The 20,192-nt window shown below is 38.8% G+C and overlaps 1 protein-coding gene across 3 annotated transcripts; it reads left to right on the forward strand.

The window, feature by feature from the left end:
• The first annotated feature begins 1,163 nt into the window (after nt 1-1,163).
• On the forward strand, nt 1,164-18,594 carry phf6 (PHD finger protein 6). 3 transcript variants are annotated; one of them, XM_062964123.1, is made up of 12 exons: nt 1,164-1,423; nt 4,405-4,483; nt 10,254-10,438; nt 11,044-11,145; nt 12,139-12,272; nt 13,622-13,665; nt 13,814-13,974; nt 14,081-14,224; nt 14,443-14,547; nt 15,248-15,381; nt 16,040-16,169; nt 17,209-18,594. In XM_062964123.1, exons 3-11 carry the CDS (start codon nt 10,301-10,303, stop codon nt 16,167-16,169), a joined length of 1,092 nt encoding a protein of 363 aa, XP_062820193.1. In that variant the 5' UTR covers nt 1,164-1,423; nt 4,405-4,483; nt 10,254-10,300; the 3' UTR covers nt 17,209-18,594. The 3 variants fall into 3 exon arrangements, with proteins under 3 accessions (XP_062820193.1, XP_062820192.1, XP_062820194.1); XM_062964122.1 differs by having other exon boundaries at nt 1,164-1,386; XM_062964124.1 differs by having other exon boundaries at nt 1,164-1,386; nt 13,817-13,974.
• Nucleotides 18,595-20,192: the final 1,598 nt, after the last annotated feature.

Raw genomic sequence — 20,192 nt, forward strand, 5'->3', positions numbered from 1 at the left:
CAACATATTCGCTTATCCAATGTTCTGCCGGCCCGTTTAGCTTGGATAAGTGAGACTCTACTTGTATTATTATTTTAATTGCATTATTATTTTGATTTTGGTATTATATTATTATTTTACTATTATATAAATTGTATTATTTTATTATTGTTGCTGTTATTTTATTATTTTTATAATTGTTATATTATTATTATTCTACTATTATTATCATTGGTACAATAGAGTTTCACTTATCCAACATAAATGGGCCAGCAGAATGTTGAATAAGCGAGTATGTTGGATAATGAGGGATTATGGAAAAGCCTATTAAACATTAAATTAGGTTATGATTTTACAAATTAAGCACCAAAACATCATGTTATACAACAAATTTAACAGAAAAAGTAATTCAATACACAGTAATACTATGTAGTAATTGCTATATTTACAAATTAAGCACCAAAACATCATGTTATACAACAATTGACAGAAAAAGTAATTCAATACACAGTAATACTATGTAGTAATTGCTATATTTACAAATTAAGCACCAAAACATCATGTTATACAACAATTGACAGAAAAAGTAATTCAATACACAGTAATACTATGTAGTAATTGCTATATTTACAAATTTAGCACCAAAATATCACTATGTATTGAAAACATTGACTACAAAAATGCGTTGGATAATCCAGAATGTTGGATAAGTGAGACTCTACTGTATCTAAATTGTATTATTTTAGTATTGTTGCTGTTATTTTGTTATTTTTATTATTATTATATTATTATACTATTATTATCATTGGTAATTTAAAAGTCCAGGTTTCAAAAGACCAACGGCCGTTTGAGGAAGAAGCCACGCCTCCTAGATTTAAAAAAAAAAGCCATTGTGCGCATGCTCCGTAGCCTTAGCGCCTTTTCCCCAAACACTTCCTCGGCTGTAATACGCATGTGCAGATTCAGTCGGGTTTTTTGTTTTGTTTTTTTCAACCTGAGGGGAAACCTAATGCGCAGGCGCTGTCTTGTTTTTTTTTTTTTCCCCTCGCTTCCTTTCCCAACGGCCGTTTCAAGACTGCGCGCGCACGCCTGCGCTTTGTTCTATGGTTAGGACAGAAGGGGAGGTTGGATTTTGGCGCATGCGCCTTAGGGCGAGGGAGTGAGGGCGGACGCGTGACGTCAGGACGCCGGTTCCCTCGGGCGCGCTGACGTCAAACTCCGCGGCGGCGCGGCGTCCTTTCTCTCCCTCTCGCTCTCTCTGGCTGTGCCTCTGCTTCCTTCCCCTCCGCCTCTCTTTCTCGCTCCTGGTCCGAATGAAAGGGAAGAAGGTTCCCGGCGGGAGAAGGCCTTGGGAGCGGGCTTTCTGAAGGGAAGGCGTCCCTCTTTCGCCGGGCTTCGGCCGCCTTGGTAGGCCCCACGCCGCGCCTCGACGCGCGCCCCTCAGGCAAGGCCCCGCGGTTGCCATGGGAACGGCTCTTCCCTGCCCCCCTCCTTTTGGGAATAGAGTTTTGCGTATTTATGAATGGAAAGGGGAATGGGGGGCTTAAAGGGGGGGCCTCGTTGGCCTTCAAGGGAGGAGGTTAAGGCAAAGTCGAAATAGTAATAATATACAGTAGAGTCAGTTATCCAACATAAACGGGCCGGCAGAATGTTGGATAAGCGAATATGTTGGATAATAAGGAGGCATTAAGGAAAAGCCTATTAAACATCAAATTAGGTTATGATTTTACAAATAAAGCACCAAAACATCACGTTAGACCACAAATTTGGCAGAAAAAGTAGTTCAATACGCAGTAATGCTATGTAGTCATTACTGTATTTATGAATTTAGCACCAAAATATCACGATATATTGAAAACATTGACTACAAAAATGCGTTGGATAATCCAGAACGTTGGATAAGCAAGTGTTGGTCTTTTATGTGTTTTTAATGTAATTTTTTATCCTGTATTGTTGTTTTAATTGATATATTGCATTACTGTTTTATCTGTTTTATATTGTGATTGTATTATGTGGCTTATATTTTGTCCTTATGTTGTTTGGGCCTCTGCCCCATGTAAGCCGCCCCGGGTCCCCACGGGGAGATGGTGGCGGGGTATAAATAAAGTTTTATTATTATTATTATTATTATTATTATTATTATTATTATTATTATTATTATTACTGTAATAGCAAGAATATAATAATAATAGTAATAACATGATAGTAATATAGAAATGAATACTAGTAGTAATAATGTAATAGTAATAATAATAAGATAACAGTAATAGCAACAACATAATACAGTAGAGTCTCACTTACCCAAGATTCGCTTATCCAAGGTTCTGGATTATCCAAAGCATTTTTGTAGTCAAGGTTTTCAATATACAGTAGTGTCTCACTTATCCAAGCTATGTGGGCCGGCAGAACATTGGATAAGCGAATATCTTGGATAATAAAGAAGGATTAAGGAAAAGCCTGTGTAACATCAAATTAGGTTATGATTTTACAAATTAAGCACCAAAACTTCATGTTATGCAACAAATTTGACAGAAAAATTAGTTCAATACACAGTAATGTTATGTAGTAATTACTTTATTTAAGAATTTAGCACCAAAATACCACGATGTATTGAAATCATTGACTACAAAAATGCGTTGGATAATCCAGAACGTTGGATAAGCTAGTGTTGGATAAGTGAGACTCTACTGTAATAATAATAGTAATAACATGATTGTAATATAGAAATGAATACTAGTAGTAATAATGTAATAGTAAAATAATAAGATAACTGTAATAGCAACAACATAATACAGTAGAGTCTCACTTATCCAAGACTCGCTTATCCAAGGTTCTGGATTATCCAAAGCATTTTTGTAGTCAAGGTTTTCAATATACAGTAGTGTCTCACTTATCCAAGCTATACGGGCCGGCCGAACCTTGGATAAGCGAATATCTTGGATAATAAGGAGGGATTAAGGAAAAGCCTATTAAACATCAAATTAGGTTATGATTTTACAAATTAAGCACCAAAACATCATGTTAGGCAACAAATTTGACAGGAAAAGTAGTTCAATACGCAGTAATGTTATGTTGTAATTACTGTATTTATGAATTTAGCACCAAAATATCACGATATATTGAAAACATTGACTACAAAAATGGCTTGAATAATCCAGAACCTTGGATAAGCGAGGCTTGGATAAGTAAGACTCTACTGTATCGTGATATTTTGGTGCTAAATTCGTAAATACAGTAATTACTACATAGCATTAGAAATAATAATATATACTGTACATAGTAATAATAATATATACTATAATAATAATTTAAGAAGGCTTTAAACTAATCTAATCTTATGATCTAGAGCTGGGTTAATGTTTTAAGGTAAAATTCCAGTATGTTGAAGGGGTTTTATATGGAAGGGTTAATTGCTTGTATAGAACATGTGATTTTAAATATGTTCTTAACTTTTGTATTGTATGTTTTAGATATGTAAGCCGCCTTGGGTCAACTTCGGAGAAGGACATGGTAAAAATATAATAAAAATTAGTAGTAGTAGTAGTAGTAATAGTAATACAATAATAATTTTATTTTTATTTCCTGATGCCACCTCCCCGAGGGGAGTCAGTGCGGCTTACATATGGGACAAAAAGCCAATGACACATAAATACAAAACACTCAATTAAAGCAAAAACACAATTAAAATAAGAACATAAAATATAACAAACCAGATAAAAGCACAATTAAAATTAAACATTAAAATATAAACAGCAGTGATTGGAACTCAGTCAAAACAATGCTCAGCAAAACCAATAGCCAGTAGTGCAAAAGGCATGATCAGGCTATAAAAGGGACAAGCATGGGATAATGCAAGCAATAATAATAATATTATAGTGATATAACAGTTGTCCCCTTGTCTTCCTTCTCTGTTTCTGTAGAGGTTTCAATTTATTTGACCATTCCTTTTTTTTCTTAAAGGGGAGGTCAATGCCTCCTCAATCACCCCCCCCCCCAAAAAAAACCCCCAAAGCCATTCAGTGCATGGGATTCAAATATATAAAGAGATTCCACCTAAGTATTTGGAAGGATTTCCTGATGTAGGAAGGTTGGAATATATGCTGCCAACTGAATGGCCATCTGCCTGGATGGCTTTCGTTGTGTCTTTCTGCCTGGCAGAACGAGGTTTGGCTAGATGGCTCTTGAGGGTCTCTTCGAACTCTGTGATCTCACAGAGATGCATTAAGGCAGTGCTTCTCAATCTGTGTCCCCAGATGTTTTGGCCTTCAACTCCCAGAAGTCCTAACAGCTGGTAAACTGACTGAGATTTCTGGGAGTTGTTGACCAAAACACTTGGGGACTCACAGGTTGAGAACCAGTGCATTAAGGCCTGGTAACACACCTAATACATGGTTTAATTGCCTTTTTCTTTTTCCTCCCCTTCAGTTGTTTCCAGGGAGGTCGAGGTAATCGATGTGAGTGCCTTTTCGCCCCTTGGGTGTCCAGTCACAGCTGATCTTGGGAGGTAAGTTGGACCAAAAGAAAATAATTGGTGTAATATGCGCCCTCAGAGCATACTGGTGTCTCCTTCGCTGGAGGTTTTAAAACTGCAGCTGGATGGCTATCTGTTGGGAAGGCTTTGGTGGTATACCAGCATGGCAAAATGGGGCTGGACCCCTGTGGTCCTTTCCACCTCTTTTGTACAGACAAACCTCCAAGTTACAATGTTTGTTCAAAAGTTGAATTTGTATGTAAGTTGGAACAGGGACATTTTTATAGTGTAACTCCAGCCATCAATCTATCTTTGGATTGCATAGGGAAGGGTTCATACCCCTGTAGTAATTGTTTTGCTGTCTGTGTCTCTTTTTAGAAGATTCTACTTTACTTTCTGTCCTTGTGATAATTGGATTTTGGAAAAAAAAATAGGCTTATTGTGGAAACAAGGCTTGGTGAGAAAACTCCACTAGAGATAATAACTTCCAGGAGTGAATTCTCCTTTCCTGGGATAGATTTCTCTCACTTCCTGTTGAACATGGTCGATATGAGAGAAAGAAAGATGGAGGGAAGAAGGAGAGAAAAAGCTGCCTTGAGTTTGGTATTCTTTTCCAAGAATTGCACTCCAGCAGAGTTGAAAAACCTGATAGTCTGTGTTGCTTTGTGCAGGCTTGATTTTGAAAGCAAAGCCCTCTGCTCATTATTCCCCCTTGGCATCAGGTTTTGGATTAAATCCATCATCAGGCTTTATAAAAAACAGGAGTCTTGGGTAATAGTGTATTATAATATCGAAGTACAGTGATATAATGCTTTTTCAAATATCCAAAGATATGTTTGATGTAATAGTCCATTCAAACAACCTCTAAGGTTTTTTTTTAATTCCTTGTATCATATAGAGGATGTGAGAAGTGTTTCTCTTTAACCTGCATGTGGTAGATAGCTCTGTGTTCAATGTCCTTAGGTTGTAACCCCTGTCGATTTGGTAGTTGAGATAGCATGCATCTGAGACTTCCGGCTTCTACTGTATGCATGTTTCTCCGCTAACCCTTTCCCTTGTTCTCCCATCCACATCTAGGGTTAGTTGTAGTCTATTGAGAGGCAGTGTGTTTAATCTTTGAAAGGGATAGGATCTCTTCCATCCTGGCATTTGGTTCCCAGTGTTGGGTAATAAGGACACAAGAGCTTTGCTGGATCAGACAAGACCTATATACATCTTTACAGGGCTAAGTGGTCAACAGAGCAATTTCTGTCAGCCCAAAGTAGAACATGAGAGCAATAGATCTTTATCACTAATATTTCCTTAGAAAATGTTACAGATTTTTAAACAAAACAGGCAATGAAACAATGATTCTAAAATTATGCATTTGTGAATTGAAATAACCAAGCCAGGTAAGCCTTGTAAAACAAACCTATTTAATCTTCTAGCGAGCACTTGAAGACTTCTTCCAAAATTCATCCCAATATATATATATATATCTATTTATCTATCTATCTATCTTTCTTTCAAAAGCCTCCACTTTTCTTATGATTTAATTTTGGTGGCAAACTATCTCAATCTTAGGAAAGTGGACTGGGCTTCTGTAAAACAGTTTTGTAAAATGAAAGTTTGTTAACGGAGGCATACCTGTATTTACACTGTCCACTCTGAATCCCAGTCTTTTCAGAAGAAAGATTTTAACCGTTTGTTGATTCTTTTATTATGGATAATTACTTTTGGGCATTTGTTTTGCCTTTCTGAAAACCTTTCTTAATGTTTCTTGTTTAGAGTAATAGTTTTCAGAATTGCACCCTCTTTTTCCATTTTCTTTAGACCCAGTGATCCTCCTTTTGAGTGGAAAAACACTCAACAGTCACAAAAACCTAACCTTAAAAATAGTTTTAACTCAAATCAGTTGGGAGTGTAGCAGTGAAATGTGCAGACTTTCTAAAATGTAAAAGTTCTCATCCCCATGGAAAATGGCAATGCCAGGGCCTGACTAAGCAGCTAAATGAAGCATGACAGCAAGTTCTTGAATTTCCCTCTTTACTCCTGGCTTAGGTGACATCACTGCTGCTTTGCCTCCTTTGGCGCTGAATAAAGTCTGCCCCTTCCGTACGTTTTAAAAAAAGATTTCTTTACTCCCCTCTTCATGCTTTAGGAACTATCAGTTTAGAGAAGCCCAGTGGGGCCACAAGCAAGGCTCACAGCACAATAGGCATTCATGGTGGAGAGACAGCCCCATTTTTATCTTTGTTTGGGCCAAGAATATAATGCTACAGAGAAGTGAAGGCTAGAATATTATTCCCAAAGGAGGCATAACTTATTTAACCAATTTTATTCTGCTGAAGTTCTTGTGGTTGTCAAGTTCCCAGGAGAAAACCGTTCATAGAGAGGATAGTGCTGAGGTTCAAGATTCTGATCTGGTAAAAATGTGTATTTTCCTTGATTCTTGAGTAGCAATGTTGGGCCTGGGTTTGCAATTTTTATTTTCTGATTTATTTATTTTTTTGTGCTTCTGCAGTTGCTGTATCTTGACAAAATATTGTTACGGTTTGCCAGGTGGCACAGGATTTCTTCTGCCCTGGCCTTGTCAAAGGACTTCTGTGTTGAAGTTTGTATAGTGTAATTTTTTTAATAAAGTGGAATTGCACTTTGAAGTGATAAAATCATTTTTAAAAGATGGTTTTTGTTTGACTTTTCACATGAAACTGTTTCAATTGATAGAGGAGTCCTGATGTTAGTTGCATCTCTCATGGATTTCAGTCATGGCCCTTTCTTGGTCTTGTCTGAACTGGACTTTTTGTGTGCAAAGGTCTGTGGTCAATCTGCAGCACTTCCTCGTAGAGTGGTAGACTGACTCTGTAGTTATGTGTGTTTTGAATTGTAAAGCCTGTTACAATAGGTAGGTAATGCAGAGAGGAAGGCCTTGTATGTGGCAAAAACCTGGAGGGTGCAATTCTCTTTCAGACACCAGAACAAAGTTTAGCTTTTAACTTTTTACAACAGGAAATAATTCCTTTTATATAGAGATTTATTTATTTATTTTATTTGTATACGGCTCTTCTCCCCCAGGGGATGAATCAAGATGAATCAAGAAATCCCATTCTAGGCTTGGGCGAGGGTTTGTTATTGTTGTGCATTTAGACTAGAAAAAATGTGGATTTGTAACTAAGTATAAAAGTGTTCTGGAGAGACATTGTATCTGAGACTAATTTGGTTCCCATTGTCTACTTCTTATTTTCCTTTTGGCAGTAAACCTGGCTGATTTTGTATCAATACATGCTAACAGAAGACTGTATTTGCTGCACAATGTAATACCAATGATATGAATGGAGAATAATACTTGCATAGCCAAGAATGCATCACCATTTGATTTGTTGAAAGTTTCCCCCTACCCAGGGATGAATGCATTCTGCAGTATACCCTGTAAAGAAGCATACATTTGAAATTTGGTTCTTGCATGGTACATTGGTTTCCAAAGTATCAAGATTGCATATTGTGATCTTTATCGCCTGCATTGCTTATACTTTATTAACTAGGTGCACTATGTAAGATAGCTTCTACCCCCAGGTTTTAAAAGCTTTGAATATGTTACCTTTTAAGTTAGAGTGGTTAGATGTCTTCAAATCTAGTTCGGTCTTACCTCCCCTGTACTAAAACATTTTCTATTGATGATCCAACTCCTTTAGGTTTTTAATACTTTGAAACCTAGTAAAGCACTAAGTAAACCAAATTTAAAAATAAAAAAATATTTGCTGCTTTAAGGAAGAAAACATTCTGGGAATAATCATGTCTATAGCCAAGTATTGTAATTCTGGTCTTGCTTCACTTTGCATTTTGCTGTGCTTGCATGATCAAAATGTGAAAAACCCTTTGAGATTTCTCCTGCTGACCTAGATATTTGGGTATTGAGTTGAATTCTCCTGTTGCTACATCAAATGTGTGCACAAATTACCATGTGTAATATAGCAAAATAAAAATAAGCGAGGGGTGTGATATTCAGCAGGCCTGAAAAATTCCCAAGTGCCCAACAATCCATTTGCAGAAAGCCTGGATATTGGTGCCTCACCATCATGAATTTTTCCATCTTCAGGCTCTAGAAACAAAGCACTGGAAGTAGGTGGGGTCATCTTAGCTACAAATTGAAATTAGAGGCAATTTCAAATGATTACCAGTAAGTTGTTTTAATATAGAAACATCAGCAACATTGGAGGCTTTCAGATTTGGGAAAATGACTGAGAGAGGTTTTCCATCTCTGCACATGTTTCAGAGGAAAGTGGAGGGGGAGGCTTTCGCTCCATCTGTCATAATTTTGGAACTCAGGGCATCGAATGAAATTGGCAAGGGGCTGACAGAAAAGCTCTTCACACTTTTCCAAAACGGATTAGACAAACTCACGGAGGGTGCACCAAAGACTGTTGGTCACGGTGGCGAGGAGAAGTCTCCATGTAGCAGGTGCCGGTGGGGCATCAGTGGTGAAAGGTTTGCTCCTTCCACGTCTTCCTTGTGGTTCTCTGTGGGAAGCAGGGTCAGGAGCCTCCACAAGGCAGGCCTTTTGGAGCGATCCAGCAGGGATTCCTCACCACTTGCGGATGCAGTGGCAAAGAATGCTTTCCAGGCTAGGTTTCCTATAAGATCAAAGGTGTGATATCTGGGCAGGTTGTAGCTTTGGTCCCCATGGCTTTGCTGTAGTGTTCCATGGGCCAGGAAAGACTGTACTTCTTGCTGTTGTGGCTGATTCTGCTCTCTGGCCCAAACCATTGCTGCTCTTTAAACATAAACAGAAGGGCTCCTGCATGCCAAATTGTGACAGTCTCCTTGCTACGTATGGAATTCCCTCCATATGGTAGTAATGGACATGGTTTTCACCTTGGGAGTTCTGCTGTGCGTATAACTGGTTAGAAAAGGAATGGGAGACAACTATCCTAGATAGCCATGTTTGAACTTCACATTCAACCTTGGCCATATCCAGATGTTGTTTGGAGTTCTGTAGGTACAATCTGGAACAAATTAAGCCATCTGCTGTTTGAAGGCAGGTATATTTTTATCCTGAATCTATTATTTAAAAGTGCTCTTGATCAGATCCTGCTCCCCAGCATGATTCCTTCTGTTCTTGCAGTCAACACAGTTTATGAACTCACTGGGATATTTTTAGAGAAAAGGGTAGTTGGTTTTTTAATTTTTAAAAAGATATTTATATACTTCTGTGAACCTTCCTGGAGCTACTGAGTTGGTTCCTGTTAGAAACAGGGTGAGCCTGGGTAAGATAGGCCTTTGGTCTGATCCAGTCAGGCCTGAGCTTTCTTGTGCTTTGGTGCAGGTTTAGGTAATGTAGATATCCATATTCAGATAAAGTGTTATTAGCATAGATTCTACATTAGGATAAGTGCTGGAAGAATTGTGCATAGTTGGCTTGCCAAGACTGAAAATTGAAGTGTAAAAATGACTGTTTCTTTTGGTCAAAAGCCTTCTGCTTATACTCTTTTAATTTTAAAAAAATGCATCCCTGCTTTTTAATGCCATTGGCATTCTCAAAGCAACAAACAAACAATAATCAAAACAACTGATCATAGGGAACATAGCTGGTCCCGTATATGTTCAAGGTCTATCTTCATCTGTATTTTAGTCTTAATTTTCCCATCTTTTGGAAATATGCAGATTTATCAAGGAGACGGTCGGCTCTTTATCTCACCTGCCACATGCCAAATTCCACCCTGATTGTTTTAATTTCGAAGTCACTTTTTGATAAGATTTGCAAAATTACTGCTGAAATGGGGAGAGTGGCTCAATGCTATTGTTTGTGCCTTTTTGTTCTCTGCAGCCTTGGCAAAGACTGAGGCAGCATTTCTCAAGCTGTCTTTAAAAATCATGTCAGCCTCAGTTGGACCAAAAAAGGGACCGGGAAGGCAGCGCAAATGTGGCTTCTGCAGGTCCAACCGAGATAGCGAGTGCGGACAGCTCTTGCTCTCTGAAAACCATAAGGTGGCAGCACATCATAAATGTATGGTAAGTGCCGTCAAAGGACGCTGTAATGGGAGGAACGCAGAGGGGAGAGAATAATAGATGGACAGGCATGTTTGGTTATTTGTATGCTAATAATCGCCCCACAGCTTTATTTTAGCATTATATTTAATATTTGGTTTAGCGCCATACATAAAATAAGAACCAAATACTGTTCAGGAAGGAATCACCACTGTAAATCAGTCCAAACCCCACAGTAAAGTATTTTGTGAAGATGAGAATAGGAAATGTACATCTTTCAGCAACATAGTCATTATTGATTTGGAACAAACATCCAATAGCTAATCTTAATCCTGTATTTTCACTGCCTAAGCTTCACTGTCCAAACTGACTTGAAATTAAATCTTATTGAACTCATAGAACTGATTTCTCAGTGAGCACATGCATAAGATGGGGCTCTACATCCTTGTCGGTTTGATGATGCAAAGCAAAAATGATAGGAGATTTTAGTCCACGAGAGCTTGTGTCATAATATATTTGCTAGCCTGTGAAGAACTGCAAGATTTATTTAGTATTTCCATTTGGTGATGAGCCTTGCCCTTATTTTAGGAAAGTCCTACCAAATTTGATGTTATTTGTGTTCTGTCTAGCTCTTCTCGTCTGCCTTGGTATCTTCACACTCCGATAACGAGAGCCTTGGGGGCTTTTCCATAGAAGACGTGCAAAAGGAGATCAAAAGAGGCACTAAGCTGGTAAGGTGGCATTTCCAGCTCACTAAAGTGGAATGTTTTGCACTGTAGGAAAGAAAGCAGATTCCCATCCTAGTATGCCTTTCAGCTATCCTACTACTTGTATGCTGTGCTACTGTAATATTCTGAATATTGGTTCCCCATTCTGAAGACTCCTGTTTCTGATAAGTAAACTGGCTCGCTTTTCATAAGTATCTTTTCTTCCCTTTGCATTATAAACAATAGGGACAAATAAGGGAAGAGGAACCACACAGAAGAGGGAGGCATAATCCCTCTTATACCGCTTTTGTGCTCGGTAGTTATTGTGTAAACTGACTTTAATTAAAGGATTCTCTGTATTCTCAACTTCCTGTATTAGACTCAGGCTGAAACGCGTCCTGTATCTATTTGCAGTGTCTCACCCTTGTTCATATGCATTTTGCATTGCACATTGTCCTGCGTTTAATTAGTTTTTATCAATTTATTAATCTGTTTGAAGTTGTGCACCTTTTACCACTAAGTCAGTTGGGTCTTTAGACTAATAAAATTTGTTTATTTGATTGATTGATTGTTCGCAAGCTCTTGCATCTTACAAAGTTTCTTAAAATAGAAGTTTGGCATCCAAGTATATTTCCTTGAGAAATCTGATTTCATTGATAGTAATTTAATTGAGTATGCACATTTTTTGTTGATTTCAATAGAGCTGCTGCAGATACTTTTCATGAAAGTTCTGTTGTTGGGAAGCAGCAAGGAGGAGTAGTCCTTCCCTGTTTGCAGACTTTAAATTCTTAACAGCAACACTTTTATTTGGGTTTATACCAAGTGAGCTTCAGCTGGGCTCTAGCAATTATTCATTTTTCAGGATTTTGGCCTTTGAAGTTCCTGTTTCTTCATTTCTGAACTGCATTTGGTCCCTTCCCATTGGTTTGTTTTGTGTCTCATTTTTTTTAAAAATTGCCTTTCTTAGTGATTCAGAAGTCCTAATTTTGTCTCCCTCCCACCCCCCCTTTCTTTCAGAAATGCTCTTTTTGCCACTGTCCCGGAGCAACCATCGGTTGCGATGTCAATACCTGCCATAAGACATATCACTATTACTGTGCATTGCACGATAAAGCTCAGATCCGGGAGAAGCCTTCCCAAGGCATCTACATGTAATTACCTTTTAGATTTCTCCTTCCTTAAAATATGTGGGAAAGATACTGCTTTGTTTAAGAAGAAATTCCAAAAAGTAGTCTTTGTTTGTTGAGGCAATTGTATTAGACTAGTGTTGAGACCAGGAAATGTGTAAAGTGAATTTCTCAAAGTTAGAATGGGTTATGAGAAAAGAGAAAGGAGGAGGGAGCGAAAAGGTGTAAGAAAAGGAGTAAAGGAATATGATAATAGATAACACTTACTAAGGCCTTTCTAAGGAGAAGTGTGTAGAACAGGCATGGGCAAACTTCAGCCCTCCAGATGTTTTGGACTTCAACTACCACAATTCCTAACAGCCTACCGGCTGTTAGGAATTGTGGTAGTTGAAGTCCAAAACATCTGGAGGGCTGAAGTTTGCCCATGTCCAATGTAGAAGATCAAGAAAGGAGGAATCAAGTTGACCTGACAGATGAGATGGGAGGGGGAAGAGAATGAGCAGGAATGTTTACAGAAAAAGAGAAAACAAAAGGATGTTTACAAAACAGAAGAGACACAGAGGCCTCAAAGTAAGAGAAGTAAAATTACAAACAGGCAGAAAGAAGGGAAAAGGGCTGTTTGATTTCTTGTCTTGTACATATGTGCATTTTTGCATCAATTGGGACTATAAAACCCATTACAGTAGAGTTTCACTTATCCAACACTCACTTATCCAAAATTCTGGATTATCCAACGCATTTTTGTAGTCAATGTTTTCAATATATAGTGATTTTTTGGTGCTAAATTCATAAATACAGTCATTTACTACGTAGCATTACTGCATATTGAACTACTTTTTCTGTCAAATTTGTTGTATAACATGATGTCTTTTATATGCTGTTTACATTGTATTGTTTTGGGCATGGCCCCATGTAAGCCGCCCCGAGTCCCCGTTGGGGAGATGGTGGCGGGGTATAAATAAAGTTTTATTATTATATTATTATTACGTTTTGGTGCTTAATTTGTAAAATCATAACCTAATTTGATGTTTAATAGGCTTCTCCTTCATCTCTCCTTATTATCCAACATATTCGCTTCTCCAACGTTCTGCCGGCCCGTTTATGTTGGATAAGTGAGATTCTACTGTATCTAGAGACAGTCAAACATGGCATTTCTTCTTGATGCTTATCTCGGCTTGCTTGATTGAAAGGCAACCCCTTAGTTACCCTGCAGAATAAAACAATTGCATTTTAATCTCCTTGATTCCAAGTCTTAATTGGGAAGTAAAACGGACTGGAAATGTAAGGGGCACCGTGCAGCAACACTAGGTTGGACCAGGTGGAACATGTAAGTGCCATGGCTGACTTTGCACTTTGTGATGATCTGTCCTTAGGATATTTTGTCGAAAACACAAGAAAGCGCCACACAACTCTGAAGGTAATAATTTGTGACATTTATATTGGGGAGTGGGATTGACTGTCATAAATCAGGTTTGTCTGCTGATGTTGACCTCAAGCATTTTCAGAGGAAATGTTTAGGAATTTGATGCCTTCTCCCTCCTGCCCTTGTGTCGTTTCTCTCCCAGCAGATCTAGAAGAAGGCCTAAATGAGCACGAGTTGGAAGCGTCTCCCCCTAAAAAGAGGGGGCGCAAAGGGAGGCCCCGGAAGACGTCGCTCCAGGGGCAGACGGAAGACGCGCGGTCCACGTCATCGCACGGCACAGATGACGTAGAAAGCAGCTCCTATGTAAGCAGCCCATTGCTGTGGGGCAACAGTTTCTATTTCTGTTCAGTCCTCCAGCTAGACCACATTGTTTTGGACTTCTTGTTTTAGAAAAGCGTTTCCCTTTCAGAGAGACAGATCGCCTCACAGAAGCGGCCCCAATGACACAAAACCTAAGTGCGGGTTCTGTCACGCAGGCGACGAAGAGAACGAAGCTCGAGGGAAGCTTCATATATTCAATGCCAAAAAGGCAGCCGCACATTACAAGTGTATGGTGAGCACTATCACTTTGTCCTCCCTGCTTTGATCACTTGGGTTCCTGTGGGGTCTATATTGTTTATTGATTTCATATAAGCGAAGGGGGCTTCTCCATCTCCGGATTTCTTGATATGTACCGTTCTGCCTCCCATCTTTGTTTCCTGCCCATCCTTGAAGATGCATCTGGCTGGAGTTTTCAACTCTCCTCATGCTCTGCCTTTCCTCTCTCCCTAGTTGTTCTCTTCCGGCACCGTACAATTGACGACAACATCGAGGGCAGAGTTTGGCGATTTTGATATTAAAACCGTACTTCAAGAAATCAAACGAGGGAAAAGAATGGTATGACTTTCTGTCTGGAACCTCAGATAACATTTTGTATCCTGGTTTTCATTTAAAATACTATAATTGCCTGCTATCATTCCAGCAGAAGGCTAAAACCTTTTTGTTCAGACGGGCTTTTAAAGAAGAAGCTTAAGCAGCTGAGGGGGAAAAGGAAGGGACCTGAAACTGTTAGGAATTGTGGGAGTTGAAGTCCTAAACACCTGGAGGACTCAAGTTTGCCCATACCTGTTTTAGATTGTATTCTGTTGGCTTTACTGCAAGCTGTTTGAGTCTCTTTTTAGAGAGAGAAAGCAGAATCTAAATAAATATAATAAATCCTCACTAGAGGATGACAGTTCAAATGGATACAGCACCCTGTGTGATGCACAAGACAGATTTAAACGTAGACCTCCGTGGTTTAAGTGCTGCACATTAGTCATAGCAGGAAATAGATATTTGCTTGTATCATTTTTGATCAACTGAAAAATTGTTTGCGAGGAGTGAACAAAAATAGCAAACATTTTGGCCTCTTTCACAACATTGTGAGGCCTGGTCTTCTCTGGATCTCCCTTGGCTGTAATTCAGTCCTCATGTCGACAAGCCATTTGCAGGAAGAGTTGTTGGGAGAATTAGAAATTAAATGTGAAGTAGGAAGGTGCAGATTGGAAACACAGTTTACGCAATCTGATAGCAGCCTGTTTCTCTCTCTTTGTGACAGAAGTGTACGCTTTGCAGTCAGTCCGGAGCCACCATTGGATGCGAGATTAAGGCCTGCATCAAGACTTACCATTACCACTGTGGAGTACAAGACAAAGCGAAGTACATAGAGAACATGTCGCGAGGGATTTACAAGTAAGTGCCTCCTGGTGTCTCTCTGAAGAGAGAGAGTAAGAATCCTTGAGAGCTTTATATCTCCAAGAGATTGGTTCGATCGGGGTTTTGTAGCTCACTGTAATATATTGTCAGAAATACTAATTTTTAATATTTCTGAAAATATATATCCTATTTCCTCAGATCTAATGCTCAACTTTTTCAGATAAATTACCTCACCAGAATTACAGTGTGCATTACATTTTCGAAAGGCAGTCATCTTAGTGCTGACTCGAAGCAAAGGGGAAAGCTGCTTCTGGAGCTCCTATTTGATTGACACCATCTCTCATTCAATTGCCAGGGCTCAATGCTATGGGATCCTGGGATTTGTAGTTTGGTGAGGCAGCAGCACCCTTTGGCAGAGAAGGCTCAAGGCCTTGTCAAACTACAGCCCTCATGATCCCAAGGCATTCATTCTGCAGCATAGAGGCTCACCAAGGTTTCCCTTTTCATTGCTGGAACACGTTTGTTTTTAAAGAAGGAATCCCAGACATGCAACTGCGCATCACATTCAGCAGCAAATTCTTTTTTTGTTTGTTTGTTTGTTTCAGGGCTTTGAATATAGAGGTGCACATTAAATTCAGTGGTGCATAAGACTCAAGGCAGTATATAATTTGTGGTGTCCTTGCATTGCCTGTAGGCTTTACTGTAAAAACCACAGTGGGAACGATGAGCGTGATGAAGAGGATGAGGAGCGAGAAAGCAAGAGCCGCGAGAAATCAGTGGCGGATCATGGCAGCGTTCCCCAGCAGCAGTTGAATGGAAACTAGGTATGGATGCCCTCTCCTTACGGCTCTCCTTTTGAAAATAACACTGTGGAATAACAACAGGAAGACATCATACCAACCTGAGAGCCAGGAAGCTAATTCCATCTTGTCTCCTGTGCCATAGCAACATGCTATGCTAATTTTGTAAATATGTAATATATTGTATATACATATAATATTGATTATAATATTATAATGGAATACAATATTATACTACTAATACAATATAATAATAATAATTATATATTATATATTAAATGTAATATTACTAATAATATTACCATATAATGATATAGTACAATATAGTAATTTAATGTTTATATTGTGCTATTCTAATAATATATTGTATGTTCATTTGATTTGTAAGCCGCTCTGAGTCCCCTCCGGGGTGAGAAGAGTGGGATATAAATGTAGTAAATAAATAAATAATTGATTTTATTATTAATGAGTTGTCATAGTAACAAAAGAGGAAAGTATAAGTATATTGCCGAATTGACTGCAATAGCTAGGTTTACTGGCAGAAGTGGAGTTATTGGAATCTTAGAAACATCCCTAGTTATTATGCAGCCAGGCTCCAGTTTGAAGGAAAGCATGCCCCTCTGCCATAGTGGCATAACTCCAGATTCTCATCTATTTTAAAGAAGGACGTTTTGAAGATCAAGTTGGCAGTGCTGTGCTTCTAAGCTACACGAATAGGTTTTTAATTGGCTTAAAGGGTTTTAACTTTATTTTTAATACTGTTCATGTTACTCTGTTTTAGTATTTGTATATTTATAGGTTTTCAATAATAATTGTATTGGTTTTATTGTGAGAGATAAAGCGGGATACAAAGAATAATTTAATAAGGGTTTTAAGGGTATCATAGTTTATTTTTAATACTGTTCATGCTTAATACTATTTTAATGTTTATCTCTTTCGAGGCTTTAAATTGTGTTGGTTTTTTTCTGAGCCATTTTGAGCCTGTTTTTTAAGTGGGATACAAATAACAACTATATAAATCCTATCCCTTTCTCTCTCCCCCCTCCTTTAATCTTTCATTCAGGTTCAAGTGACATGGTGAAACTGGGAATGAATAAGACATCCATAATTACTAACCTTTCTGGGTTTTTTTCTCCCAACAACAACAAAATGCTTTATAAAAGCAGAATGGGGTTAGTAACTTTATTCTTATTTTTTTTTTACGACCGGACTGTTAGAAATGTCACGGACCTGCCTGAAACGTTCCTGTGTGTGTGAGCCTTCAGTGAGCAGCAGAGGTGTTTTTATTTTTTCTCCCCTTTTTATAATGAAACCTGTCGATATTATGTAGTTAGTCTGCAGAGAAAGAGAATCAGGAAGGTCTGGCGTTTCCTGTGTGACCAAGATGGAGGCAAACCGGAAAGGAAACAGCTTGACTCTTTGGTAAACAACAGGCGCCGGAAGGGTTTGGACAGACAGCCGGGGAGAACATTCCTCCGCTCCTGAACTCCTCTTTGAACCCAATTGGGGTTCTTCCTGCTATGGACGCCTCGCATCCAAAGCCAGAGACTTCAAGATGCCATTGACTTCAAGCTACGAGCTTCAGCACTCAACGCCAAAGGGTTGTAGTTCGTTCCTTTTTATTCCTTACGGGAAACATGCCTCCGTTCGCATCATTCAGCCTCCTTTTCCTTTCTTCTCGCCTTTTTCACTTTCAACGAACTGCGGCTTGTTGACAACCATGTCTGGAAACTGCAGCCCCCCTTTTTCCCATTATATCTCCCTCTGGAATTTAGCCACCTTTCTTGGGACATGATACCTCAAGTGCTCTGTGCTGCGTAGGAACACATCATATACACAGATATATACGTACAGATCCTGTATGCTGTAAGGAAGAATGCAGAATAAGACTCTGGATACTTTTTTAAAGAGGTCAGTATTTATTTGGAGCCTTGCGGACCGCTAGACGGGAATGTTTTTGAGGATTTGAAGAAGGTTGCAATGCTCTCCTCGGAGTCGGATTTGCTTAAAATGATGCCAAGTCTTAATGATCCCAGTGGCGAAGCTATGGATTCCTGGTCATTTCTTCCATTGGCTTTGTCCGGGCTATTTCTTGGTTCGCAAACTTAGCAAATTTCTTCTTGTCTCTTGGATTTGAAGGCCTAGAAGCAGCGGAAGGACAATTGGGGAAGATTCACTTGCCATTGAATAAAGGAATAAAAAGAAATTGCCTTTTTCGCAACAATGTTCTATATTTCTGGAGCCTTGTTTTGTTTTTGCCCTCTTTTCTTTTTTTTTAACCCACATTTTGTCGTACTGAGGGACTCAATTCTTGTGTATAAAGACTCCAAAAAGGACTCTTGGACTTCAATCCCGTTCGGGTTTGGAAAACGTTCCTGGAAGAATGCCGTTTTAGTAGAAAAGTTGTGTATAAAGGAAACAAAATAATAAATCTGTTAACTTGCTCTTACGCCATTGACAAATTTTTACTTTATTTTATTTTGTATGGTAACCTTTCAAGATTAAAGTTGCGATGAATGAAAATTAGATTTTTTTTCTTACTGGGTTGTACACTCTTTCGAAAGGAGGATGTCTTCTTTGGTGCTTTAAAACCAAAGGTTTCACAACATGAAATATTAGGTCAAGTTGAATGCTTCTTGGCAGGGGGTTGGACTGGATGGCCCATGAGGTCTCTTCCAACTATGATTCTAAGTAAGCGTTCAGATTCTTTATTTCTATCTTGTTTTATTTTCCATTTCTATTTGTTTCCTAAATACGATTCGCCCTTAGTGTCCGGATCTTGCTGTTGTGGAAGCACAATATTCACCAAATACACTATGTAACCATATCTGAAAAACTTTCTGTTCCTGCTTTGAAAGTGTTATTTCCTGTTTAATTGTGTGGTATTTGCTTTGAAAGTAGTTGTTCTATTCCAAAAACTTCATTTTTGTGGCTGCCACAAACTAGGTTGAATAGGTTGAGACTATGAAAGATTGATTGAAAAACTACAGCAAAATGTGCTGCAGGATTTTTGCATGTGTTGTTGAAGGCTTTCATGGCCAGAATCTGGATTCCTGTGAGTTTTCTGGGCTATGTGGCCATGTTCCAGAAGCATTGTCTCCTGACGTTTTGCCTGCATCTGTGGCAGGCATCCTCATAGGTTGTGAGGTTTGTTGGAAACTAGGCAAGTGAGGTTTATATATCTGGAATGTCCAAGGTGAGAGAAAGAACTTGTGTCTATCAATTCAATGCAAATCAAGCCGGCCAACTGTAACATTAACACTTGCTTCAAACAGACAAGAGTTCTTTCTCCCACCCTGGCCATTCCACAGATATATAAATCCCACTTGCCTTGTTTCCAACAGCCCTCACAACCTTTGAGGATGCCTGCCATAGATGCAGGCGAAATGTCAGGAGACAATGCTTCTGGAACATGGCCATATAGCCCGGGAAACTCACAGTAACCCAAAGTTTTTGCAGTTTAATAAACTTTTTCCATGTTTTTTATGATAGAGCCAACTAGGAAACGACATTTATAACCCAGGAACAAGGTAATATTTATTTGCTTTTCTTGTTCAGAAGGACAAGTTGCCACTTTATGGACGGAACTTTCCATCTCCTTTTTTAAAAAAGGGCTCATTACTCATCAGTTTAATTCAACTTCCTGTTTGAGTTGTATTCCTCCGCGAGAGATGCTGACAGAAATGGAAACAAAAAGAAGAGGGTGATGTTCTCTACAGAGTTTACATGGGAAATTCTGTTTTCTCTCATTTTTACCTGCAGTAACTTTCCACCCTGTTAAAAACTAAAAACGACACTAGTGTTGGGCCCAGATCCATCATCGGTCGAGTTCACAGTGCTCTTTGCAGATGGGTGGACTGCAACTCCCATCATGCTGAGTTAATTCCCCCACTCCCAGACCCTGCCAGTATTTAAAGTGGGCCTGGATATAGGCATGGACAAAAGCAAGTAAATATAATAATGGGCAAAAGCAAGTAAATATAACAATTATTATTATTATTATTGACACAACAATGTTGTATGACACAGCAAACAAGATAGACATGC

The sequence above is a fragment of the Anolis carolinensis genome, unplaced genomic scaffold (genome assembly GCF_035594765.1).
Source record: "Anolis carolinensis isolate JA03-04 unplaced genomic scaffold, rAnoCar3.1.pri scaffold_12, whole genome shotgun sequence".
Classification (NCBI taxonomy): Eukaryota; Metazoa; Chordata; class Lepidosauria; order Squamata; family Dactyloidae; genus Anolis; species Anolis carolinensis.

Excerpts from the sequence above, each read along its gene's own strand:
- phf6 (XM_062964123.1), top strand. The coding sequence starts at position 10,301 with ATGTCAGCCTCAGTTGGACCAAAAAAGGGACCGGGAAGGCAGCGCAAA. Across the intron at positions 13,975-14,080 it reads ACGTAGAAAGCAGCTCCTAT|AGAGACAGATCGCCTCACAG; the intron begins GTAAGCAGCCCA and ends TTTCCCTTTCAG. Across the intron at positions 15,382-16,039 it reads ATGTCGCGAGGGATTTACAA|GCTTTACTGTAAAAACCACA; the intron begins GTAAGTGCCTCC and ends CATTGCCTGTAG.